The sequence below is a fragment of the Oncorhynchus tshawytscha genome, linkage group LG20, assembly GCF_018296145.1.
Source record: "Oncorhynchus tshawytscha isolate Ot180627B linkage group LG20, Otsh_v2.0, whole genome shotgun sequence".
NCBI lineage: Eukaryota > Metazoa > Chordata > Actinopteri > Salmoniformes > Salmonidae > Oncorhynchus > Oncorhynchus tshawytscha.
The window spans coordinates 36,547,539-36,575,030 of NC_056448.1; the positions used below are offsets into that span (position 1 = coordinate 36,547,539).

Consider the following 27,492-nt stretch of genomic DNA (forward strand, 5'->3'; position numbering starts at 1 on the left):
TCACATTGTAGGATTTTTAATGAATTTATTTGCAAATTATGGTGGAAAATACGTATTTGGTCACCTACAAACAAGCAAGATTTCTGGCTCTCACAGACCTCTTCTTTAAGAGGCTCCTCTGTCCTCCACTCGTTACCTGTATTAATGGCACCTATTTGAACTTGTTATCAGTATAAAGGACACCTGTCCACAACCTCAAACAGTCACACTCCAAACTCCACTATGGCCAAGACCAAAGAGCTGTCAAAGGACACCAGAAACAAAATTGTAGACCTGCACCAGGCTGGGAAGACTGAATCTGCAATAGGTAAGCAGCTTGGTTTGAAGCAATCAACTGTGGGAGCAATTATTAGGAAATGGAAGACATACAAGACCACTGATAATCTCCCTCGATCTGGGGCTCCACACAAGATCTCACCCCGTGAGGTTAAACTACAGTTGAAGTCTGAAGTTTACATACACTTAGGTTGGAGTCATTAAAACTCATTTTCAACCACTCCACAAATTTCTTGTCCTAACTGACTTGCCAAAACTATACTTTGTTAACATCTACTTTGTGCATGACAAATTTGCATCATAATTTTTCAAACATTTGTTTACAGACAGATTATTTCACTTATAATTCACTGTATCACAATTCCAGTGGGTCAGAAGTTTACGTACACTAAGTTGACTGTGCCTTTAAACAGCTTGGAAATTCCAGAAAATTATGTTGTGGTTTTAGAAGCTTCTGATAATAATTTGAGTCAATTGGAGGTGTACCTGTGGATGTATTTCAAGGCCTACCTTCAAACTCAGGCCTCGTTGCTTGATATAATATAATGATAATAATTATATAATTCATGCCTTACCTTTGAAGAGCTTCTTCTGTTGGCACACCAATATGTCCCATAAACATAAAAAATGGTCCTTTTGTTCGATTTATTCCGTCGTTATTTCTATTTTCCAATTTATTTGCGCGCGTTTGATCCAGAAAAACACTTGTTCCAACTCGCGCAACATGACTACAAAATATCTAATAAGTTACCTGTAATCTTTGTCCAAACATTTCAAACAACTTTCCTAATACAACTTTTGATATTTTTTTAACGTAAATAATCAATATAATTTAAAACGGGATAAACTGCGTTCAATAGCGGATAAAAACAAAGTGGAGCGAGCTTTCAGGTCGCGCTCCCCAACCACAACAGTACACTAGACTCAACCCTCATTCTGAACAGCCCTACTTCTTCATTTCTCAAAGGAAAAACATCAACCAATTTCTAAAGAATGTTGAAATCCAGTGGAAGCGATAGGAACTGCAAGCAAGTGCCTTACAAATCTAGATCCACATTGAAAACATTTTCACCTCAAAAAAAACTTTTCCTGGATGGTTTGTCCTCTGGGTTTTGCCTGCCAAATAAGTTCTGTTATACTCACAGATATCATTAAAATAGTTTTAGTGTTTTCTATCCAAATCTACTAATAATATGCATATTCTAGCTTCTAGACCTGAGTAGCAGGCAGTTTACTTTGGGCACACTTTTCATCCGGACGTGAAAATACCGCCCCCTTACAGACGGTAGGCAATTAAGGTCACAGTTATGAAAACTTAGGACACTAAAGAGGCCTTTCTACAGACTCTGAAAAACACCAAAAGAAAGATGCCCAGGGTCCCTGCTCATCTGCGTGAATGTGCCTTAGGCATGCTGCAAGGAGGCATGAGGACTGCAGATGTGGCCAGGGCAATAAATTGCAATGTCCGTACTGTGAGACGCCTAAGACAGAGCGGACAGCTGATCATCCTCACAGTGGCAGACCACGTATAACAACACCTGCACAGGATCGGTACATCCGAACATCACACCTGTGGGACAGGTACAGGATGGCGGCAACAACAACTGCCCGAGTTACACCAGGAACGCACAATCCCTCCATCAGTGCTCAGACTGTCCGCAATAGGCTGAGAGAGGCTGGACTGAAGGCTTGTAGGCCTGTTGTAAGGCAGGTCCTCACCAGACATCACCGGCAACAACGTCGCCTATGGGCACAAACCCACCGTCGCCAGACAGGACTGGCAAAAAGTGCTCTTCACCGACGAGTCACGGTTTAGTCTCAACAGGGGTGATGGTCAGATTCACGTTTATTGTCGAAGGAATGAGCGTTACACTGAGGCCTGTACTCTGGAGTGGTTCTACTGTAGAATAGGCTGTGCTGTAGCAAATGTAGAGCCAACCTGTCACAAGAAAACAAGTTGCCATGATGAGATGATAGGTCTACATGCATTGTGAACTGCGCTCCATACTGAAATGGGCTGTCTGTCCCCAGCCTGAGCGTTGATGATTGATCATGTAGAGAGAAGGCCGTAGAGAAGCCACATTTAGACATTGCGTATAATTTAACAGTTCCATTTCACGTCATGCTGTTCATACAAATCATTTTTTATAATTTATCGGCTTCTTGCAGTTATTTGTCCCGGGACAAGGGAGTGGTTTTGGGCGGTAAATCTCGATAACCGATTTCCTGCCATTCAACCCTGGAATGCTTGTGTTTTTTGTTGTCGACTGGAGGAAAAAGAGACAACACACTGAATGGCCTATGTTGTTTTCCCCTAGTGGTTCTGCAGTGATGATGGTCCACAACCAGATGTCTGTCACTACCATAGAAGTCAAGTCTGGATCTATTAATATGGTCACTACATTGTACAGGGGATTACATCAGCTAAAAGAGCAGCTCTGTCTAGCCTCTTTCTCTCTCTCCTGTCTCTCTTCTCTCATTCATTCTCTCGTTCTCTCTTTTATAACAGGGCTATTTAGTATTTATCTCCTACCTCTGTCTGTCTGTGTGTGTACAGCGCAGAGATGGAGTTAGACGGAGGGGGGAGGTTCTCCAGGGAGGAGAGTAACGGGAAGCACTCTTCTCTCCCAAATATCTTCAACACTCAGGCAGCGGCTTGGGGAAACTCCGCTGAATGACTCTGCTATTATGAAGCTGCTGGCAATTATGCAACATAAAGTGATTTTCATCTCTCCATCTCTTCTCCCACTAACCAGCCTATTCTCAATGGACAGTGGCGATTGGAGTGTGTGTGCATGTTTTCGTGTGTGTCTATCTGTCAGCTCCTGTATGCGTGTGTGTCTGCGTTTGTGCGTGTGTGTGTGTGTGTGTGTGTGTGTGTGTGTGTGTGTGTGTGTACTCCCGATCTGCCTGGCCTCTCAGAGATGGGAGCGACCAGCAGCAATGTTATCAGCCGAGGGAAGTCTGTGGACAGACAGTGGAAATGAGAATGAGATAAGACCTGATAGCATCTCTGTTGCACCCTCAGCTGAACACAGACAGATAGGCCTACACTGCCTGCTGGGCCAATGCTAGTACAACCGCTAGGACCTTCTGCACTGACAGAAACACTGCTACTGCAATGCCATTTTGTCAGGGTTGTGATCATTTGATTGGCACTGTCTCTTATTGATCTCCCTCAGACTCTTATGGTTTCTCTATTTTAGCCTGGGCTGTGTTCATTAGGGTAAAGCATTAGAAATTTCTCCCCATTTTTGTCTGTTTCAAAATGTTTCCTTTCATTTTGTGCTGGGTTTTTCCGTGGTTTTTGCTTTAGCCTACTTCTCTGACATTCACTGTGGTGCCAAAGTCCTACATATCTACCAGGCTACTTCTATTTCCCCTCTCTGCCATTCTTTCTCCTCTGACTGACGTCTCATCTCTCTCTTCCTCTCCTCCTCAGACTCTCAGCGCTCCCACCTCTCCTCCTTCACCATGAAGCTGATGGACAAGTTCCACTCTCCCAAGATCAAGAGGACACCATCGAAGAAGGGCAAGCAGTTGCAGGTCGAACCAGTGGTCAAGAGCCAAGAGAAACCCGTCAACAAGGTGTGTGTGTGTGTGCGTGTGTGTGTGTGTGTGTGTGTGTGTAGAATCGTCTAGAGGTCGACCGATTAATCGAAATGGCCGATTAATTAGGGCCAATTTCAAGCTTTCATAACAATCGGAAATTGGTATTTTTGGACGCCGATTTGGCAGATTAGTTTTTTTTAACACCTTTATTTAACTAGGCAAGTCAGTTTAGAGAATATTCTTATTTTCAAAGACGGCCTAGGTACAGTGAGTTAACTGCCTTGTTCAGGGGCAGAACGACATATTTTTACCTTGTCAGCTCGGGGATTCAGTCTTGCAACCTTACAGTTAACAGGGTCCAACGCTCTAACCACCTGCCTCACGAGGAGCCCGCCTGTTACGCGAATGCAGTAAGACGCCAAGGTAAGTTGCTAGCTAGCATTAAACTTATCTTATAAAAAACAATCAATCATAATCACTAATCACTAATATCATCAACACATGGTTGATGATATTACTAGTTTATCTAGCGTGTCCTGTGTTATAATCGATGCGGTGCGCATTCGTGAAAAAGGACTGTCGTTGCTCCAACATGTACCTAACCATAAACGTCAATGCCTTTCTTAACATCAATACACAGAAGTATATACACTGCTCAAAAAAATAAAGGGAACACTTAAACAACACAATGTAACTCCATGTCAATCACACTTCTGTGAAATCAAACTGTCCACTTAGCAAGCAACACTGATTGACAATAAATTTCACATGCTGTTGTGCAAATGGAATAGATAACAGGTGGAAATTATAGGCAATTAGCAAGACACCCCCAATAAAGGAGTGGTTCTGTAGGTGGGGACCACAGACCACTTCTCAGTTCCTATGCTTCCTGGCTGATGTTTTGGTCACTTTTGAATGCTGGCGGTGCTTTCACTCTAGCGGTAGCATGAGACGGAGTCTACAACCCACACAAGTGGCTCAGGTAGTGCAGCTCATCCAGGATGGCACATCAATGTGAGCTGTGGCAAGAAGGTTTGCTGTGTCTGTCAGCGTAGTGTCCAGAGCATGGAGGCGCTACCAGGAGACAGGCCAGTACATCAGGAGACGTGGAAGAGGCCGTAGGAGGGCAACAACCCAGCAGCAGGACCGCTACCTCCGCCTTTGTGCAAGGAGGAGCAGGAGGAGCACTGCCAGTGCCCTGCAAAATGACCTCCAGCAGGCCACAAATGTTCATGTGTCTGCTCAAACGGTCAGAAACAGACTCCATGAGGGTGGTATGAGGGCCCGACGTCCACAGGTGGGGGTTGTGCTTACAGCCCAACACAGTGCAGGACGTTTGGCATTTGCCAGAGAACACCAAGATTGGTAAATTCGCCACTGGCGCCCTGTGCTCTTCACAGATGAAAGCAGGTTCACACTGAGCACATGACAGACTTGACAGAGTCTGGAGACGCAGTGAAGAACATTCTGCTGCCTGCAACATCCTCCAGCATGACCGGTTTGGCGGTGGGTCAGTCATGGTGTGGGGTGGCATTTCTTTGAGGGGCCGCACAGCCCTCCATGTGCTCGCCAGAGGTAGCCTGACTGCCATTAGGTACCGAGATGAGATGCTCAGACCCCTTGTGAGACCATATGCTGGTGCGGTTGGCCCTGGGTTCCTCTGAATGCAAGACAATGCTAGACCTTGTGGCTGGAGTGTGTCAGCAGTTCCTGCAAGAGGAAGGCATTGATGCTATGGACTGGCCCACCCATTCCCCAGACCTGAATCCAATTGAGCACATCTGGGACATCATGTCTCGCTCCATCCACCAACGCCACTTTGCACCACAGACTGTCCAGGAGTTGGCGGATGCTTTAGTCCAGGTCGGGGAGGAGATCCCTCAGGAGACCAACCGCCACCTCATCAGGAGCATGCCCAGGCGTTGTAGGGAGGTCATACAGGCACGTGGAGGCCACACACACTACTGAGCCTCATTTTGTATTGTTTTAAGGACATTACATCAAAGTTGGATCAGCCTGCAGTGTGGTTTTCCACTTTAATTTTGAGTGTGATTCCAAATCCAGACCTCCATGGGTTGATAAATTTGATTTCCATTGATAATCTTTGTGTGATGTTGTCAGCACATTCAACTATGTAAAGAACAAAGTATTTAATCAGAATATTTCATTCATTCAGATCTAGGATGTGTTCTTTTAGTGTTCCCTTTATTTTTTTGAGCAATGTATATTTAAACCTGCATATTTAGCTAAATGAAATCCAAGTTAGCAGGCAATATTAACCGGGTGAAATTGTGTCACTTCTCTTGCGTTCATTGCACGCAGAGTCAGGGTATATGCAACAGTTTGGGCCGCCTGGCTCGTTGCGAACTAATTTGCCAGAATTTTATGTAATTATGACATAACATTGAAGGTTGTGCAATGAAGCAGGAATATTTAGTCTCAGGGATGCCACTCGTTAGATAAAATACGGAACGGTTCCGTATTTCACTGATAGAATAAACGTTTTGTTTTCGAGATGATAGTTTCCGGATTCTACCATATTAATGACCTAAGACTCATATTTCTGTGTGTTATAATTAAGTCTATGATTTGATAGAGCAGTCTGACTGGAGCGATGGTAAGCATTCATTCAAACAGCACTTTCATGCATTTTGCCAGCAGCTCTTCACTGTGCTTCAAGCATTGCGCTGTTTATGACTTCAAGCCTATCAACTCCTGAGATTAGGCTGGTGTAACCAATATGAAATGGCTAGCTAGTTAGCGGGGTGCGCGCTAATAGCGTTTCAAACATCACTCGCTCTGAGACTTGGAGGAGTTGTTCCCCTTGCTATGCATGGTTAACGCTGCTTCGAGGTTGGCTGTTGTCGATGTGTTCCTGGTTCGAGCCCAGGTAGGAGCGAGGAGAGGGACGGAAGCTATACTGTTACACTGGCAATAATAAAGTGCCTATAAGAACATCCAATAGTCAAAGGTATATGAAATACAAATCGTATAGAGAGAAATAGTCCTTTAATTCCAATAATAACTACAACCTAAAACTTCTTACCTGGGAACATTGAAGACTCATGTTTAAAGGAACCACCAGCTTTCATATTTTCTCATGTTCTGAGCAAGGAACTTAAACGTTAGCTTTCTTACATAGCACATATTGCACTTTTACTTTCTTCTCCAACACTTTGTTTTTTCATTATATAAACCAAATTGAACATGTTTCATTATTTATTTGAGGCTAAATAGATTTTTATTGATGTATTATATTAAGTTAAAATAAGTGTTTGTTCAGTATTGTTGTAATTGTCATTATAACAAATACATTTTAAAAATCGTCCGATTTAATCGGTATCGGCTTTTTTTGGTCCTCCAATTATCGGTATCGGCGTTGAAAAATCATAATCGGTCGACCTCTAGAATCATCTTTGTGTGTGTGCTTGCTGTGGGAAACCCAGCTCTCCCACCTATCCTGTGCACTTGTTTACCTACGTGTGTGGTTTTCCGTCCAGTACCTTGCTTTGTATTGTATTGCTCTGCCCTATTGTGTGAGTTTCCTGTGGTTTCCGAGTTGTTGTGAGTGCTGCCTTTGGATGGGTAACAGGTGCTACCACCAGTAGGTGTCCCTCCCCCCAAATGGCACCCTATCCCCTACATAGTGCACTATTACCCATAAAGCCCTGGTCTAAAGTAGTGCACTACATAGGGGATAGGGAGCCATTTGAGGGACACAGATACACACATGAATGGAACTGAAGCTGGCCAGTTTCCTGAATAAACTCCTCTCACTCCCAAGGCTTTAGTAAAATGACTTCAATTCCCTGACAGTTTTGTACATACACTGAGTGTACAAAGCATTAGGAACACCTTACTAATATTTAGTTGCACCCCCTTTTGCACTCAGAATAGCCCCAATTTGTCGCGGCATGGACTCTACATGCCGTGACAAACATTCCACAGGGATGCTGGCCCATGTTGACTCCAATGCTTCCCACAGTTGTGGGAAGTTGGCTGGATGTCCTTTGGGTGATGGACCATTCTTGATACACACGGGAAACTGTTGAGCGTGAAAACCCAGGAGTGTTGCAGTTCTTGACACACTCAAACCAGTGTGCCTGGCACCTACTACCATACCCTGTTCAAAGGCACTTAAATATTTGGTCTTGTCTGTTCACCCTCTGAATGGCACACATACACAATCCATGTCTCAATTGTCTCAAGGCTTAAAAATACACAACCCATGTCTCCTCCCATTCATCTACACTGATTTTGAAGTGGATTTAACAAGTGACATCAATAAGGGATAACAGCTTTCACCTGGATTCACCTGATGTTCCTAATGTTTTGTACACTCGGATCTTAATTTGAGACAGGAAAATCCAACAGCAACGTGAAATGTGAATTATTATGTGGATTATAATTATATCTAAATATTTTTGGACCATGCTAAATTACAATGTTGTTTTCGTCAAAGGGTGTGCTTTAATTTTAAACCCTGGATGAAGCTCTCTTTGGAAATGGTATTTTCTCCATCCATTTTTTATTTAATTTTTATTTATTTCACCTTTATTTAACCAGGTAGGCTACTTGAGAACAAGTTCTCATTTGCAACTGCGACCTGGCCAAGATAAAGCATAGCAGTGTGAACAGACAACACAGAGTTACACATGGAGTAAACAATTAACAAGTCAATAACACAGTAGGAAAAAAAAGGGGGAGTCTATATACATTGTGTGCAAAAGGCATGAGGAGGTAGGCGAATAATTACAATTTTGCAGATTAACACTGGAGTGATAAATGATCAGATGGTCATGTACAGGTAGAGATATTGGTGTGCAAAAGAGCAGAAAAGTAAATAAATAAAAACAGTATGGGGATGAGGTAGGTAAAAATGGGTGGGCTATTTACCGATTAGCTGCTCAGATAGCAGATGTTTGAAGTTGGTGAGGGAGATAAAAAGTCTCCAACTTCAGCGATTTTTGCAATTCGTTCCAGTCACAGGCAGCAGAGAACTGGAACGAAAGGAGGCCAAATGAGGTGTTGGCTTTAGGGATGATCAGTGAGATACACCTGCTGGAGCGCGTGCTACGGATGGGTGTTGCCATCGTGACCAGTGAACTGAGATAAGGCGGAGCTTTACCTAGCATGGACTTGTAGATGACCTGGAGCCAGTGGGTCTGGCGACGAATATGTAGCGAGGGCCAGCCGACTAGAGCATACAAGTCACAGTGGTGGGTGGTATAAGGGGCTTTAGTGACAAAACGGATGGCACTGTGATAAACTGCATCCAGTTTGCTGAGTAGAGTGTTGGAAGCAATTTTGTAGATGACATCGCCGAAGTCGAGGATCGGTAGGATAGTCAGTTTTACTAGGGTGAGTTCGGCGGCGTGAGTGAAGGAGGCTTTGTTGCGGAATAGAAAGCCGACTCTTGATTTGATTTTCGATTGGAGATATTTGATATGAGTCTGGAAGGAGAGTTTACAGTCTAGCCAGACACCTAGGTACTTATAGATGTCCACATATTCAAGGTCGGAACCATCCAGGGTGGTGATGCTGGTCAGGCGTGCGGGTGCAGGCAGCGAACGGTTTAAAAGCATGCATTTGCTTTTACAAGCGTTTAAGAGCAGTTGGAGGCCACGGACGGAGTGTTGTATGGCATTGAAGCTCGTTTGGAGGTTAGATAGCACAGTGTCCAAGGACGGGCCGGAAGTATATAGAATGGTGTCGTCTGCGTAGAGGTGGATCAGGGAATCGCCCGCAAGAGCAACATCATTGATATATACAGAGAAAAGAGTCGGCCCGAGGATTGAACCCTGTGGCACCCCCATAGAGACTGCCAGAGGACCGGACAGCATGCCCTCCGATTTGACACACTGAACTCGGTCTGCAAAGTAATTGGTGAACCAGGCAAGGCAGTCATCCGAAAAACCGAGGCTACTGAGTCTGCCGATAAGAATATGGTGATTGACAGAGTCGAAAGCCTTGGCAAGGTCGATGAAGACGGCTGCACAGTACTGTCTTTTATCGATGGCGGTTATGATATCGTTTAGTACCTTGAGCGTGGCTGAGGTGCACCCGTGACCGGCTCGGAAACCAGATTGCACAGCGGAGAAGGTACGGTGGGATTCGAGATGGTCAGTGACCTGTTTGTTGACTTGGCTTTCGAAGACCTTAGATAGGCAGGGCAGGATGGATATAGGTCTGTAACAGTTTGGGTCCAGGGTGTCTCCCCCTTTGAAGAGGGGGATGACTGCGGCAGCTTTCCAATCCTTGGGGATCTCAGACGATATGAAAGAGAGGTTGAACAGGCTGGTAATTATTATGTCAAATAGACAGCTGATTTCCTCCGAGCTTACCATGTTTCATTGTGTTCATTAGGGCCATTTTGCAACAGAAAACGACTAAGCGTTTCTCATTGGACAAGTTCAAATAGTACCTCCCTGTTTCACTCTGTTTTCATCCTTTTGGTGCCTACTGAACACAACCCAAGCTGAAAATATAATTCTATTCTATTTCTTTCTTTTCTGTAGAAGGTGAGTCGGCTGGAGGAGCAGGAGAAGGAGGTGGTGAGCGCACTGCGCTACTTCAAGACCATCGTGGACAAGATGGTGGTGGAGAAGAAGGTGCTGGAGATGCTGCCTGGCTCGGCCAGCAAGGTGCTGGAGGCTATTCTACCTCTGGTGCAGGTGGAGGCCCGGATAACACACAAGTACGTGGGCTGAGACGGGACAGGAGAAAGGCTAGTGTTTAAGATGGTATGTGCAATACCACTCAAAAAGTTTGGACACACCTACTCATTCAAGGGTTTTTCTTTATTTTGTATTATTGTTGTACAATAATAGTGAAGACATCAAAACTATGAAATAACACATGGAATCATGTAGTAACCAAAAAAAAGTGTTAAACAAGTCAAAATATACTTTAGATTTTAGATTCTTCAAAGTAACCACCCTTTGCCTTGATGACAGCTTTGCACACTCTTGGCATTCTCTCAACCAGCTTCATGAGGGTGTCACCTGGAATGCATTTCAATTAACAGGTGAGCCTTGTTAAAAGTTTATTTGAGTTTGAGCCAATCAGTTGTGTTAAGGTAGGGGTGGTATACAGAAGATAGCCATATTTGGTAAAAGAACAAGAACCGCTCAAATAAGCAAAGAGAAACGATGGTCAGTCAATCCGGAAAATTTCAAGAACTTTGAACATTTCTTCAAGTGCAGTCGCAAAAACCATCAAGAGCTATGATGAAAATGGCTCTCATGAGGACTGCCACTGGAAAGGAAGACCCAGAGTTACCTCTGCTGCAGAGGATAAGTTCATTAGAGTTAACTGCACCTCAGATTGCAGCCCAAATAAATGCTTCACAGAGTTCAAGTAACAGACCCATCTCAACATCAACTGTTTAAAAAAAAATATATATATTTAATCTTTGCTTAACCAGGTAGGCTAGTTGAGAACAAGTTCTCATTTACAACTGCGACCTGGCCAAGATAAAGCAAAGCAGTGCGACAGAAACAACAACAGAGTTATACATGGAATTAACAAGTGTACAGTCAATAACACAATAGAAAAAAAAGAAAGTCTATATACAGTGTGTGCAAATGGCATGAGGTAAGGCAATAAATAGGCAGTAGTAGCAAAGTATTTACTATTTAGCAGATTAACACTGGAGTGATAGATGAGCAGATGATGGTGTGTAAGTAGTGATACTGGTGTGCAAAAGAGCAGCAAAGTAAATAAAAACAATATGGGGATGAGGTAGGTAGATTGGGTGGGATAATTTACAGATGGACTATGTACATCTGCAGCGATCGGTTAGCTGCTCAGAGAGCTGATGTTTAAAGTTAGTGAGGGAAATGAAAGTCTCCAGCGATTTTTGCAATTTGTTCCAGTCACTGGAGAACTGGAAGGAAAGGCAGCCAAAAGAGGTGTTGGCGTTGGGGATGCGCGTGCTACGGGTGGGTGTTGTTATCATGACCAGCGAGCTGAGATAAGGCAGAGCTTTACCTAGCATAGACTTCTAGATGACCTGGAGCCAGTGGGTCTGGCGGCGAATATGTAGCGAGGGCTAGCCGACTAGAGCATACAGGATGCAGTGGTGGGTGGTATAAGGCGCTTTGGTAACAAAACGGATGGCACTATGATAGACTGCATCCAATTTGCTGAGTAGAGTATTGGAAGCTATTTTGTAGATGACATCGCCTAAGTCGAGGATCGGTATGATAGTCAGTTTTACTAGGGTAAGTTTGGTGGTGTGAGTGAAGGAGGCTTTGTTGCGAAATAGAAATCCGATTCTAGATTTGATTTTGGATTGGAGATGTTTGATATGAGTCTGGAAGGAGCGTTTACAGTCTAGCCAGACACCTAGGTATTTGTAGTTGTCCACGTATTCTAGGTCAGAAAGAGGAGACCGCGTGAATCAGGCCTTCATGGTCGAATTGCTGCAAAGGAACCACTACTAAAGGACACCAATAAGAAGAAGAGACTAGCTTCGGCCAAGAAACACGAGTAATGAACATTAGACCGGTGGAAATTTGTCCTTTTGTTCTGATGAGTGTAAATTTATTTTTTTTGGTTCCAACCGCCGTGTCTTTGTGAGACGCAGAGTAGGTGAATGGATGATCTCCACGTGTGGTTCCAACTATGAAGCATGGTATGGGGGGCTTTGCTGGTGACACTGTCTGATTCATTTTGAATTCAAGGCACAATTAACCAGCATGGCTACCACAGAATTCTGCAGCGATACGCCATCCCATCTGGTTTGCACATAGTGGGATGATCACTTATTTTTCAACAGGACAATGACCCAAAACACACCTCCAGGCTGTGTAAGGGCTATTTGACCAAGAAGGAGAGCGATGGTGTGCTGCATCAGATGACCTGGCCTCCACAATCACCTGACCTCAACCCAATTGAAATGGTTTGGGATCAGTTGGACCGCGGAGTGAAGGAAAAGCAGTCAACAAGTGCTCAGCGTATGTGGGAACTCTTTCAAGACGGTTGGAAAAGCATTCCAGGTGAAGCTGGTTGAGAGAATGCCAAGAGTGTGCAAAGCTGTCATCAAGGCAAAGGGTGGCTACTTTGAAAAATCTAAAGTATATTTTGATTTGTTTTACACTTTTTTTGTTTTTCTGTTACTTCATGATTCCATATGTGTTATTTCACAATTTTGATGTCTTCACTATTATTCTACAATGTGGAAAATAGTACAAATAAAGAAAAACCCTTGAATGAGCAGTTGTGTCCAAACTTTTGACTGGGTACTATAGATCAAAGGAACTGGGCTTTGGTTAGTATTCAGCATTGGTGAGGGATCTTTGTCCCAGTATATGATCATACCGTATTTTGTTTTTATTTTGGTGAGTTTTTTTTGTTACCAAATTTCTATTCACTTTGTTGTTTTTGTTGTGTCATATATATATATACAATTTTGAGCATTTAGGAGAGACCGTTGGTCATTCCTTACATATTGTTACCCAGTCATAGCCTAGGCATGTTGCCCCTTGGTGAGATGGGCTGCGTACTACATTCTCACAGAATGTTCTTGCTGTTTTGCCACAAAATAATGTAAACAAATGGTGTCTCCATTCCCCAAGACGTTATGTAACAACCTCATTGAAGTGGTTTGATCATCAACTGCTATCTAGCTGCTTTTGATGTGTCCTGTTGGAACGTTGCTCAAAAAGGAGAACGGATGTTGTGACATCATCAGGAGCTACACTTGGTGACATCATAGTGAGACATAATCACCTCAGGCTTCCTGGAGTGTTCATCTCGTGTGCTCTGGTATTTCATATCTGGAAAGAGCTCCTGTTATTCTGACTGAGTTAATGTTTACCTATTTATTCAGCACTGTCAACACTTTATTCAACACTTTTATGAGCCACACGCTTCTTCTTATCCACTCGTGCAACAAAGTGTATCGATAGGCTTGTTTTGTTATTATTATTATTATTATTGTGTCTTTTTTAATATCAAGGAATATTTCCCGTTCTTTGGTCATAGGAGTAACAAATAATGAAGTGCTAAATCGAGTTTCGCCACCAACTGGAAGACGTAGTCTCCCCCCACTGAGACTGACCATCAGATTCAGGCACCATCAGTCCAGTAAAATAAAAAAATTAAGGAAATTATTTCAATTTATGCTCACTCAGCTCTGCCCCACAAGTCATACAATGCATTTCAACGTCATAGATTTAGCGGGTGGTAACTTGTGAAATAGACACCGGCTAGATTGCGGTGTTAACCAATCAGCTTTCAGGATTAGACCCACCCGTTTTATAATACCAGTGCGATCATATACCTCAAGTTTTGAAATATAATAAAAACATTTGAGAAGAACAACATTGCAATGCCATTGGCAGGGAAATTCAAGCATTGTATTGGGTCTATCGCCTACTGCACACAACTCATTGCTACAGAACTGGTTTTAATAGGTTAATGTTGCATAGGCTTATGTTTTTCGTGTCATGTTTTTTAAATTCTGAGCGATAGATCTCATCCTGCTTTTTGACTCAGAAACTGATCTCGGCTCGGAAAAGGTTGGTGACAACCGTCCCAGATCACAACCCGCCTCAGGGACTCGAGTCCTACCCCTCTGCTTCTGGAACCACCTGGGTCCAGTACCTGTATTCATAAAGTGTCTTAGACTAGACTAGGATCAGGTCCCCACTGTCCATGTAATCTTATTCAACGTGATCTAAAAATCAAATCTGATCCTAGATCAGCTGCACTTCTACTTTGACATGCTTTATTATGACTCCAGTTGTTATTGCTGAATGGTCTTTTGCTTGGCTCTCTCCTCTTGCCCACTTAGTTTGTTCATTGTGGCCATGAGCCTTAGCCCCGGTCTTAGGCTCCATTTTGCCCATACAGGCCTTAGCTCTACTGTAGCAGTCATGGAAATAGAATCTAGAGAAAAGGCTTGGAACCTGTAACCCTTGAAATTTGACTGGTAAACTCATGGGGAGGACCGTTGTATAGATGCTATTTCTCTGAGCTGTATCCTGTAGAGACAGGAGGGATATTCCAGAGTTGTGAATCAGCTGCAGCGTGTTGTGACTGGTCTGAACCTCCACCACGCCCTACTGTTTCTCAATGGTCCATTCAGCACAGCCACATACACCTAGACCAGAACAGACACCTCACACCTAAACCAGAACAGACACACATTCTCCACTTAATACCACCACAAACACACTTTTTCCAGTCACACACACACACGCGCACACACACACTTCCTCAATAAATCCCCTCGGGGGAGACATTGAGTTAACGCATATGTCTGTCACAGTACGGGAGAAGAGATGTGGTCCTTTAGTCTAGCTAGTTGTCCGTATTCTCAATCTACAGAACCCGACATGGAATGTGTATCCCTCGCTCCTCTTCCCTACACCCCCACTCTGTTCCCCTCTTCCATTCTCTGTTCCCCTCTTCCATTCTCTGTTCCCCTCTTCCATTCTGTTTCCATCCTTTCTTCCCTCTTCCCTGTAACCCTGCCATCACTCTACTGTTCTACGCCCTCCCCCTTTTTCTTCATCTTTACTTTTCCATTCCCCCCCAATCTCAGCCTCCCCTTTCTGTCCATCTCTTCCTTCCTGTCATTTACTGTCACTTCTCTCCTTTCTCCACAGTTCGGCTGTGTCGTCGTGTCACAACCGGGTGTACCAGAGCCTTGCCAACCTGATCCGCTGGTCCGACCACGTCATGCTGGACGGCATCAACCTTGATGACAAGGACAACGTGGTCGCGGTCACGACAGTCATCAAAGCCGTTCTGGATGGGGTCAAGGTAAGAGGGACAGTCGGTGGGTCTGTGAAACGATAGCTTGCAGCTTTCCACGGCTCTCAGAGAGGGTCATAGTGTCTGTTTCTCCCTTGCCGAGCTGGGGAAAATACATTTGTCAAATAGGCCTACTTTCAAATACGTATGCTGTGGTTTGGTTAGCTTGCCTGGTACAATGTCACCAAATGGAATGGTCCTGAAAGTGCAAATACTTCAGAAGTCTTTACAACTGAATGTATTTGACCCAGGTCTGCTCTCTGACCACTCAGTTTTGTCTAAATTATGTAATGAACACATCTTAATCTGATTGAAAACAGTATACTGTACACATTGAAGTTGTGTGGTTCTAACAGGAGCTGGTCAAACTCACCATAGAGAAACAGGAGCAACCCTCCCCCACCACACCCAACAGACCCCCACCACCACCTATCACTACACCAGAGAGGTGAGTGAACGCACACAAACAACCCTACATACACCAGACTTTTTCCTGTCAGTCTATCTCTGTCACACACACGGACTCTCTCTCCTGTTCTGTTCCCAGCAGGTCAGAGTTGCCACTGACAGAACGAGAGAGGGAGATCCTGAGTAAGACCCCGCTCACCGAGGCTGTGACGGACGTGGCAGAGGAGGACGTAGCTCCGCCCAAACCCCCCCTCCCTGGCCTGAAAATGGATGCGCTCAGGTGAGTAGCACTGGACTCCCATCTTTGGATATAATCGACAGTGGCATACCAATAGTATGCACCGGGGCCCACTGGACCAGACTGAATCTTTAGGGGCTTTTAGTTTTAGGGCCCAGAGTTTTTCCCTGGGTCTTAAATATGGTGTATTCAACATTTTCAGTTGTGTAGGGCTTTATCTTCTCATCGCCCTGTCCTCATCTGCAATTCATTGAATTGGCTTCTTCCAGATATTTAGTGTGAGATATTTATTTAACTTGGAAGAAATGAGGAGATGAAGCTACTTGAGACTATTGAGATGCACCCATGTAGCGTGAGAGTGTTTTTTTCAGTACTGTCCCGCTCAGACTCCCTTTACCTTAGTGAAACAAAAACAAATAATGTTTCACTCTCTGTATGAGTTGTCGCACACTGATTTCAATGAGTGAAATTGTCATTCTATCACTTTCAAGTTCCTGTTTCTGACTGTCTTAAAGCGGTCATGTTTGTTACTGTAAGTTCCCAGTGGAAAGAGAAGTTCTCCCCTGCCACAGTAATGAGAAGGAACCTGCAGTCTCGAGTGTCTGCAGTCAGAAAAAAAGCAGAAGCGGTCCAGTGCCACATGGTGTAAGTGACCTCTTCTGTGGTGCTGTTGCGTGGGCACTTCTGGAAGTTTTTTCTTTTTAGAATTCTGCCAAAGAGGAATTGAAGTGAAGATAAAACTGAAATGTTTGTGCTGGTCAGCATAAATCATTTTTTGTGCTGTTGCATGAGAACTTCTGAATGTTTTATTTTAGAATTCTGCCAGAGAGGAGGTGAAGTGAAGATAAACTGGAATGTTGATGCAAGTCAGCATTAATCATTTTTGATTGACATGATGTCAGGGTCTATTTATGAATTCGGTCTAATTGAGTCTGAAACGTGTCATGGTATCTCGCAAATAGCACCCTATTCCCTGTGTAGTGCACTTCTTTTGACCAGGGCTGTAGTCTCTTTATCCATCATTTTCAAACAAATTTGGTAGAAAACTTTTATCTTAAAGAGGAATTCTATTAATCTACAACATACATTGCCTTTTGAAAGTATTCACACACCTTGACTTTTTCCACATTTTGTTGTTACAGCCTGAATTTAACATTTTAAATGGATTAAATTGAGATTTTGTGAATTTCCCACAATGTCAAAGTGGATTTTGTTTTATTTTTACAAATTATAAATTTAAAAAAATGAAATGTCTTAAGTCAATAAGTATTCAGCCACTTTGTTATGGCACGCCTAAATACGTTCAAGAGTAAACATTTGCTTAACAAGTCACATAAGTTGTGTGGACTCTGTGTGCAATAATAGTGTCTAACATGATTTTTGAATGACTACCTCATCTCTGTACCCCCACACATACAATTATCTGTAAGGTCAGTGAATTTCAAACACAGGTTCAACCACAGTCCAGGGAGTTTTTCCAATGCCTCGAAAAGAAGGGCACCTATTGTTAGATGGGTAAAAATAATTCAAGCGGACAGTGAATATCCCTTTGAGCACGGTGAAGTTATTAATTACACTTTGGATGGTGTATCAAAACACCCAGTCACTACAAAGATACAGGCATCCTTCCTAACTCAGTTGCTGGAGAGGAAGTTAGTTTAATGGCTGTGATAGCAGAAAACTGAGGATGGATCAACAACATTAGTTACTCCACAATACTAACCTAAATGAGAGTAAAAAGAAGGAAGCCTGTGCAGAAAAAAAATATTCCAAAACATGCATCCGGTTTGCAATAAGGCACTAAAGTATTACTGTAAAAGAAATGAACTTTGTCTTGAATCAAAGCATTATGTTTGGGGCAAACACATCACTGACTATCACTCTTTATGCACTGCTCAAAAAAATAAAGGGAACACTTAAACAACACAATGTAACTCCAAGTCAATCACACTTCTGTGAAATCAAACTGTCCACTTAGGAAGCAACAATGATTGACAATAAATTTCATATGCTGTTGTGCAAATGGAATAGACAACAGTGGAAATTATAGGCAATTAGCAAGACACCCCCAATAAAGGAGTGGTTCTGCAGGTGGGGACCACAGACCACTTCTCAGTTCCTATGCTTCCTGGCTGATGTTTTGGTCACTTTTGAATGCTGGCGGTGCTTTCACTCTAGCGGTAGCATGAGACGGAGTCTACAACCCACACAAGTGGCTCAGGTAGTGCAGCTCATCCAGGATGGCACATCAATGTGAGATGTGGCGAGAAGGTTTCCTGTGTCTGTCAGCGTAGTGTCCAGAGCATGAGGCGCTACCAGGAGACAGGCCAGCACATCAGGAGATGTGGAGGAGGCCGTAGGAGGGCAACAACCCAGCAGCAGGACCGCTACCTCCGCCTTTGTGCAAGGAGGAGCACTGCCAGAGCCCTGCAAAATGACCACCAGCAGGCCACAAATGTGCATGTGTCTGCTCAAACGGTCAGAAACAGACTCCATGAGGGTGGTATGAGGGCCCGACGTCCACAGGTGGGGGTTGTGCTTACAGCCCAACACCGTGCAGGAAGTTTTTCATTTGCCAGAGAACACCAAGATTGGCAAATTCGCCACTGGTGCCCTGTGCTCTTCACAGATGAAAGCAGGTTCACACTGAGCACATGTGACAGTCTGGAGACGCCGTGGAGAACGTTCTGCTGCCTGCAACATCCTCCAGCATGACCGGTTTGGCGGTGGGACAGTCACGGTGTGGGGTGGCATTTCTTTGAGGGGCCGCACAGCCCTCCATGTGCTCGCCAGAGGTAGCCTGACTGCCATTAGGTACCGAGATGAACTCCTCAGGCCCCATGTGAGACCATATGCTGGTGCGGTTGGCCCTGGGTTCCTCCTAATGCAAGACAATGTTAGACATCATGTGGCTGGAGTGTGTCAGCAGTTCCTGCAAGAGGAAGGCATTGATGCTATGGACTGGCCCGCCCGTTCCCCAGACCTGAATCCAATTGAGCACATCTGGGACATCATGTCTCGCTCCATCCACCAACGCCACGTTGCACCACAGACTGTCCAGGAGTTGGCGGATGCTTTAGTCCAGGTCTGGGAGGAGATTCCTTAGGAGACCATCAGCCACCTCATCAGGAGCATGTCCAGGCATTGTAGGGAGGTCATACAGGCACGTGGAGGCCACACACACTACTGAGCCTCATTTGGACTTGTTTTAAGGACATTACATCAAAGTTGGATCAGCCTGTAGTGTGGTTTTCCACTTTAATTTTGAGTGTGACTCCAAATCCAGACCTCCATGGGTTGATAAATTTGATTTCCATTGATAATTTTTGTGTGATTTTGTTGTCAGCACATTCAACTATGTAAAGAAAAAAGTATTGAATAAGAATATTTCATTAATTCAGATCTAGGATGTGTTATTTTAGTGTTCCCTTTATTTTTTGGAGCAGTGTATTTTCAAGCATGGAGGTGGCTGCATCATGTTATGGATATGCTCATCATCGTCAAGGGAGTTTTTTTTGGGGGGGGGGTGGAAAAGAGCTTAGCACAGGCACAATCCTAGAGGAAAACCTGGTTCAGTCTGCTTTCCAAACAGACACTGGGAGACAAGTTCACCTTTCAGCAGGATAATAAGCTGAAACTCAAAGCCAAATATACACTGGAGTTGCTTACCTAGACAACATTGAATGTTCTTGAGTGGCCAAGTTAAGGTTTTGACCTAAATCAGTTTGAAAATCTATGGCAAGACTTGAAATTGGCTGTCTAGCAATGATCAACAACCAACTTGACAGATCTTTTTTATTTATTTTGATTTTTATTTCACCTTTATTTAACCAGGTAGGCAAGTTGAGAACAAGTTCTCATTTACAATTGCGACCTGGCCAAGATAAAGCAAAGCAGTTCGACACATACAACGACACAGAGTTACACATGGAGTAAAACACACATACAGTCAATAATACAGTATAAACAAGTCTATATATACGATGTGAGCAAATGAGGTGAAATAAGGGAGGTAAAGGCAAAAAAAGGCCATGGTGGCAAAGTAAATACAATATAGCAAGTAAAACACTGGAATGGTAGATTTGCAGTGGAAGAATGTGCGAAGTAGAAATAAAAATAATGGGGTGCAAAGAAGCTAAATAAATAAATATATAAAATAAATACAGTAGGGAAAGAGGTAGTTGTTTGGGCTAAATTATAGGTGGGCTATGTACAGGTGCAGTAATCTGTGAGCTGCTCTGACAGTTGGTGCTTAAAGCTAGTGAGGGAGATAAGTGTTTCCAGTTTCAGAGATTTTTGTAGTTCATTCCAGTCATTGGCAGCAGAGAACTGGAAGGAGAGGCGGCCAAAGAAAGAATTGGTTTTGGGGGTGACCAGAGAGATATACCTGCTGGAGCGCGTGCTACAGGTGGGTGATGCTATGGTGACCAGCGAGCTGAGATAAGGGGGGACTTTACCTAGCAGGGTCTTGTAGATGACATGGAGCCAGTGGGTTTGGCGACAAGTATGAAGCGAGGGCCAGCCAACGAGAGCGTACAGGTCGCAATGGTGGGTAGTATATGGGGCTTTGGTGACAAAATGGATTGCACTGTGATAGACTGCATCCAATTTGTTGTGTAGGATATTGGAGGCTATTTTGTAAATGACATCGCCAAAGTCGAGGATTGGTAGGATGGTCAGTTTTACAAGGGTATGTTTGGCATCATGAGTGAAGGATGCTTTGTTGCGAAATAGGAAGCCAATTCTAGATTTAACTTTGGGGAAATGTTTGATGTGGGTCTGGAAGGAGAGTTTACAGTCTAACCAGACACCTAGGTATTTGTAATTGTCCACGTATTCTAAGTCAGAGCCGTCCAGAGTAGTGATGTTGGACAGGCGGGCAGGTGCAGGCAGCGATCGGTTGAAGAACATGCATTTAGTTTTACTTGTATTTAAGAGCAATTGGAGGCCACGGAAGGAGAGTTGTATGACATCGAAGCTTGCCTGGAGGGTTGTTAACACAGTGTCCAAAGAAGGGCCAGAAGTATACAGAATGGCGTCGTCTGTGTAGAGGTGGTTCAGAGACTCACCAGCAGCAAGAGCGACATCATTGATGTATACAGAGAAGAGAGTCGGTCCAAGAATTAACCCTGTGGCACCCCCATAGAGACTGCCAGAGGTCCGGACAGCAGACCCTCCGATTTGATACACTGAACTCTATCAGAGAAGTAGTTGGTGAACCAGACGAGGCAATCATTTGAGAAACCAAGGCTGTCGAGTCTGCCGATGAGGATGTGGTGATTGACAGAGTCGAAAGCCTTGGCCAGATCAATGAATACGGCTGCACAGTAATGTTTCTTATCGATGGCGGTTAAGATATCGTTTAGGACCTTGAGCTTGGCTGAGGTGCACCCATGACCAGCTCTGAAACCAGATTGCATAGCAGAAAAGGTATGGTGAGATTCGAAATGGTCGGTAATCTGTTTGTTGACTTAGAAAGGCAGGGTAGGATAGATATAGGTCTGTAGCAGTTTGTGTCAAGAGTGTCCCCGCCTTTGAAGAGGGGGATGACCGCAGCTGCTTTCCAATCTTTGGGAATCTCAGACGACACGAAAGAGAGGTTGAACAGGCTAGTAATAGGGGTGGCAACAATTTCGGCAGATAATTTTAGAAAGAAAGGGTCCAGATTGTCTAGCCCGGCTGATTTGTAGGGGCCCAGATTTTGCAGCTCTTTCAGAACATCAGCTGACTGGATTTGGGAGAAATGTGGAAGGCTTGGGCGAGTTGCTTTGGGGGGTGCAGTGCTGTTGACCGGGGTAGGAGTAGCCAGGTGGAAAGCATGGCCAGCCGTAGAAAAATGCTTATTGAAATTCTCAATTATAGTGGATTTATCAGTGGTGACAGTGTTTCCTATCTTCAGTGCAGTGGGCAGCTGGGAGGAGGTGTTCTTATTCTCCATGGACTTTAGTGTCCCAGAACTTTTTTGAGTTAGTTTGACGTAATTCTTCCTGCTGTCGAGGATATGGTTGGGACATTGTTGGGGGAAAAGGCTCCCAAAAAACTATACAGACAATGCCTTCATCAAACAACACTGTTTCACGACGCATCAGTGACATGGCAGGAGGTGTTTTGAAACAATTCCTACTTTGCATACAAACCAGTGAATTGTATGTGTTGCAGCTGGATGAGTCACAGCTCCTGCTATATGTCTGTTACGTTTATGTGGGGTCAATTAATTAAGGAAGACAACCTCTTCTGAAAACTACTGGAAACCAGGACAACATGAGAGGATATTTTTAAAGTACTAGACAGCTTTGTGACATCAAATGGACTTTGGTGGTCAAGATGTGTTGGTATCTGTACTGTTGGCGCAAAAGCCATGACAGGGAGACGACGTGGAGTGGTAATGGGCATGCAAGCAGTTGCTCCCGACGCCACTTGGGTAAACTGCAGCATCCACCGAGAGGCTCTTGCTGCCAAGGGAATGCCTGACAGCTTGAAAGATGTTTTGGACACTGCAGTGAAAATGGTTAACTTTTTTAAAGCAAGGCCCCTGAACTCTTGTGTATTTAATGCATTATGCAATGATATGGGCAGCGACCATGTAACGCTTTTACAACATATAATGATGGCAAAAACAACATTTGAGAGTGCGCTTACCCTGGTGCTAGAGGGAGTACGCAGCTGGAGGTTGAACGTTCGAAGGGGTACGGGACTATAAAACGTTTGGGAACCACTGGCCTAGATGATCTTCTCCTCTTTAGTGGAAAAAGGGTCGTCGTAAGAGGTGGCGAAACGGAAGGTGGTAGACAGGCATTCATTTTCTGTGGGCTTAAGGAAGTGGAGCTATGAAAAATCCATAGGCCTTGGACTTGGCCGGAAGATTAGATCACAACCTTGAATACTACTACTAGGCTTTTGAGGTGCCCTGCTGTCTGTCTCTCTTTACTTTGTCTTCCTCTCTCTTTCACTCTGTCTCTGTATCTACTTCCCATCCCTCTCTCCATGTTGTCCTGGGAACAGAGCACACTTGGCTACTGGCCCCACTTTCGCTGGCCAACGGAGATCCACAAAGACTGACACGTACGTTAGCCAGTAGGGTCATCCCCCTGCATTGTGACATCCTGCTTCCTTAATAACTGTCCAATCCCGTCCCCGGAAGAGTCTTGATAGGTGGAGGGCCTGATTGGTGGAGTGTCTTGTCTTGCATGCTTGAGTTCCTAATTATGCGTCATTGCATCACGCCATACAATGAAGCCCTCATCCAATCAGGAAAAGCTTGGTGCATGAGTATGTACCAATGATGTCGTCATATAAACATTCATATATGTATCTGTTTGGTGTGTATATATCATAATTGTCATCACTTTCCTAGTCATGGTCCCACATGTATCCTTGACCTGCTGATTTTATGTTGTGCCTTTAAATCTGCCATTGACTTGTGATGATTGCAGTATGATAACCTGGAAAGCCCAACTTCTGTTTGGGCTACTCCAGAGGTGATCGCAAAAGAGGCATTAAGCAGGAAATGCTGATATTACCATAACAAACCCTCAGTGTCATATCCCACAATCTTGCTCAAGTAGCAGTAAACTGTGTGTTTTTTTTGTCAGTCTGGTTGGGTATCAGAAGCCTAAAAACCTCCATTCTCACAGATTGTCCTACTTCTCTCTCTCCAGCCCTCCTCCAGCTTTGCCCCCAAAGAAGCGTCAGTCGGCCTCGTCGCCCACCCGTGTGGCAGTGGTGGCCACCATGAGCCGCGGCTCCAGCCTGCCCTGCAGCGTCCACAGTCAGGTACCACCAACCCACACCAAGGGTTATGGTTGAATAACACCCACTTACTCGATAGTAATACTGTGGTCTTGTACACTGGTCTACTATAGAGCATCTGCAGCAGAGTATGATCAGGGTGGATTACCAGACCATAGTGAAATAATGTGTTACATAACTAGTGACTGACTAAATCAGATTTGATTAGGCCGGCCATTACTGGATCAATAATCCACAAAGTTTTCTATTGTTTGATGAAACTGACTGTGTAGCCGACTTAACTGGTTTCTCCTTTGATTGTCTTTCTGTGTATATGTGCCTGCCTGTCTCTGTCTGTCTCTGTCTGTCTTTGTCTCTGTCTGTCTGTGTGTGCAGCAGCAGGACTATGAGCAGGAGTTCCTCCAGAGGCGTTTCTCAGGGGGCAGCCAGTCGTATGGGTGCGACTCTCAGCGCCTCTCGCCCTACAGCAGCATGGGGAAGCTCAGCAGGTCTGAAGAGCAGCTCTGCTCCATGGAACAGGACAGTGGACAGTGCTCCAGAAATACTAGCTGTGAGACACTGGGTAGGGGCACAAACACATATACATACAATTAGACAGTTATCATAGTCAAATCAAATGTATTTATATAGCCCTTCGTACATCAGCTGATATCTCAAAGTGCTGTACAGAAACCCAGCCTAAAACCCCAAACAGCAAGCAATGCAGGTGTAGAAGCACGGTGGCTAGGAAAAACTCCCTAGAAAGGCCAAAACCTAGGAAGAAACCTAGAGAGGAACCAGGCTATGAGGGGTGGCCAGTCCTCTTCTGGCTGTGTCGGGTGGAGATTATAACAGAACATGGCCAAGATGTTCAAATGTTCATAAATGACCAGCATGGTCAAATAATAATAATCACAGGCAGAACAGTTGAAACTGGAGCAGCAGCACGGCCAGGTGGACAAGTCACGGTTGATCTTTATACACTGTCTGTACCGAAATAGAAAAACACATTTTTGAACGTGCATACTTTCTCGCACACAATGAAAATACACACAATAGAATGTAAAGATGGACAAAAATACATAGACTGAACAAACACCCACTTTACATGTCAACAGCCTCACCTAACCACAAACACTTGTTATTTTCTCTACAAATGTCCCCCTCTAACCTCTTGTCTCTCTCTCTCTTACAACACATTTCACTGCACCTATCTGGTGTATGCGACCAGTAAAAACCTATATTTTTTCTCCAGACAACACAGAGAGTTACGACCCCGACTATGACTTCCTCCACCAGGACCTCGCTGTCTTCACAGGGGACACCCACCTGCCCTCCACTGCCACCCCCTCAGGGGTCATGTCCCTGTCCCCCCTCCCCGAGTCCCACAGTGAGTGCTCCTCCCACGTGCCTCCTCACGCCCAGTTCAGGTCACCACCCGCCCCACACCACCAACAACCCCACCCACCCCAGTCCGAGTACTGGACCCCCAGCCCGGTTCCCACATCATCCCCTTGCAACTATCCCGCATCAGTGCTCCTCCAGCATTACCCCAGAAGAAGCGGCGCAGCTCCCAGGTTTCACCTTATCAGGACGGGTGTGGCTCCTCGGGGGGACCCCTCAACGAGAGGTCCCCTTCCCAATACGAAAACCTGTCGGAGGAGGAGCTGCTGCACCCCACGCCACCCTTTCCCCTCTTCACTCCCAACTCGCCCATGCCCCAGAGCAACGGGGGGGTGTTCGTGACCCAGTACCTGGCTAGCGAGAACGCCGACCTGCCCTCTAGTCCACCGCCACTGCCTGAGAAGAGGAACAAGCACGGTGAGTGGGAGAGATGGAGAGGGGGGTGTGCTTGAGAAAGGAAGGGATAGGACTGGAAGAGATGGAGGGAAAGAAAATTGAGGCTGGTAGTGTGCATGTTTAACGTTTCACTTGAATCACTTTTAATCTCCTGCTATGTAATCTCCCTCCAGTCCTGGCATACATGCAGTTTGTGGAGGACTACTCAGAGCCCCAGCCCTCAGTGTTCTACCAGACCCCACAGAATGAGAGCATCTATGAGCAGAGGAACAAACGCTTCCAGGACGTCTATGGCCTCAACGACTCCTTCAGCAGCACCGACTCGGTCCACGAGCCCCTTCCCATACCCCTCTTCCCGCCCCCCGCCCTGCCCCCCAAGAAGAGGCAGCTGGTGAGTGTGTGTGATCACCCTCAAGTCTTCAACCCCCCGCTCAAACATTCTGGGAGCCCTTATTGGCTACGCCACCTCAGAATTTCTCAATCCTCTATAGAGGTCTTGTTTCAGAAGGACACTAGAGATTGATGCATTGGTTGTGAAGGTGGAGCGTGCCAGTGCACACTATGGGGAAAGTGTGAAGAATAGGGGCCCAAGGTTCTTTGTGTGAGGTCTCCTCTCCAGGTGGACATCCATGTGGTCATGGTTGAGTGCTGAATGGTTAAATGTTTTACTCATAGGGGTTTAAGGTTGATGATTTAACACTTCTAAATTATTTCCATGTCAACAATTAAACATGGTAATCTAAAAGGTCAACGTTTAACCCCCTGGGGTGAAACCAAAACAGTGAGGTCATGGTCGTGCAACATTAGTTGCCTAGGGGTCAAAGGTGAGGCGTCAGATTTTCACTGGGGTCATTTATGCTGTATGACACCCCAGAAGACAGTTGACTGTCTATAGGTCATTTGCAACCAGAACACGTGTCAATGAAGAGCAGGGTCGTGTTCATTAGGGCATGTGATGGGAAACAAATTCAAACGTGCAACAGGAAAGGAAAAGGGACCTTTCTTATTGGACCCTCTCTGTTTCAGTCCTTTTTGAACACGACCTAGAAGAAAAACTCTCTGAGGTAATTTGTACTCGTCAGGTTGGTTGTTGGCTGGAAAGGACAAGAGTCCAAAGCTGCATTCTTGTAGGAAGCCATTCCTCCATCCATCTCTCGCTGGTATCTCTCACTGGTTTGGTTCAGTCTGCCTAGTCTCTCGTTCTCTTGTTTTTTCTTCTCTTGCTCTCATTTATCTCTTTTTCTCAGTCAATCAGTCTATAGAGGGGAGAGCTGTGGGGGAGGGACTAGGGAGGTCAGATCAATTTTCAGGTTAATGGGGATTGGTTCAACATAACTGGGGATTGAGGTGTCATGTGGTGAGGTTAGACTATGCATTAACCTGTATAGATAAAACCTTTGGTGTCACCAGTTAGACACTTGTGTCATTTGATTTGTCAGACTAGACCTGGGTAGAGGCTGGTGGGAAGAGCTATAGGAGGAAGGGCTCATTGTAATGTCTGGAACAGAATTTACGGAACAGAGTCAAACATGTGGTTTCCATATGTTTGATACCGTTTCAGCTCTTCCATTCTAGCCATTACAATGAGACAGTTGGTTGTATTTTTCCTTCATCTTCTTTTTAAAAAGGGAGCTAATTTGTTTTCAGCACTTTTATTTCCATGACTGATCAAAACGTCTTTTCTCATGGCTCTCTCTTGTCCCTCTGCAGCAACATGTTTGGAA

General features: G+C 44.7%; 1 protein-coding gene across 1 annotated transcript in view; it reads left to right on the forward strand.

The window, feature by feature from the left end:
- The window catches only part of rapgef1b (Rap guanine nucleotide exchange factor (GEF) 1b), an 82,354-nt gene that overhangs the window by 30,206 nt on the left and 24,656 nt on the right, over positions 1–27,492 (forward strand). The window contains 10 exon segments of the mRNA XM_042302592.1: positions 3,719–3,864; positions 10,347–10,525; positions 15,447–15,603; positions 15,951–16,042; positions 16,142–16,282; positions 23,899–24,013; positions 24,365–24,551; positions 25,224–25,696; positions 25,699–25,789; positions 25,942–26,159. Coding sequence (XP_042158526.1) covers positions 3,719–3,864; positions 10,347–10,525; positions 15,447–15,603; positions 15,951–16,042; positions 16,142–16,282; positions 23,899–24,013; positions 24,365–24,551; positions 25,224–25,696; positions 25,699–25,789; positions 25,942–26,159 — 1,799 coding nt within the window.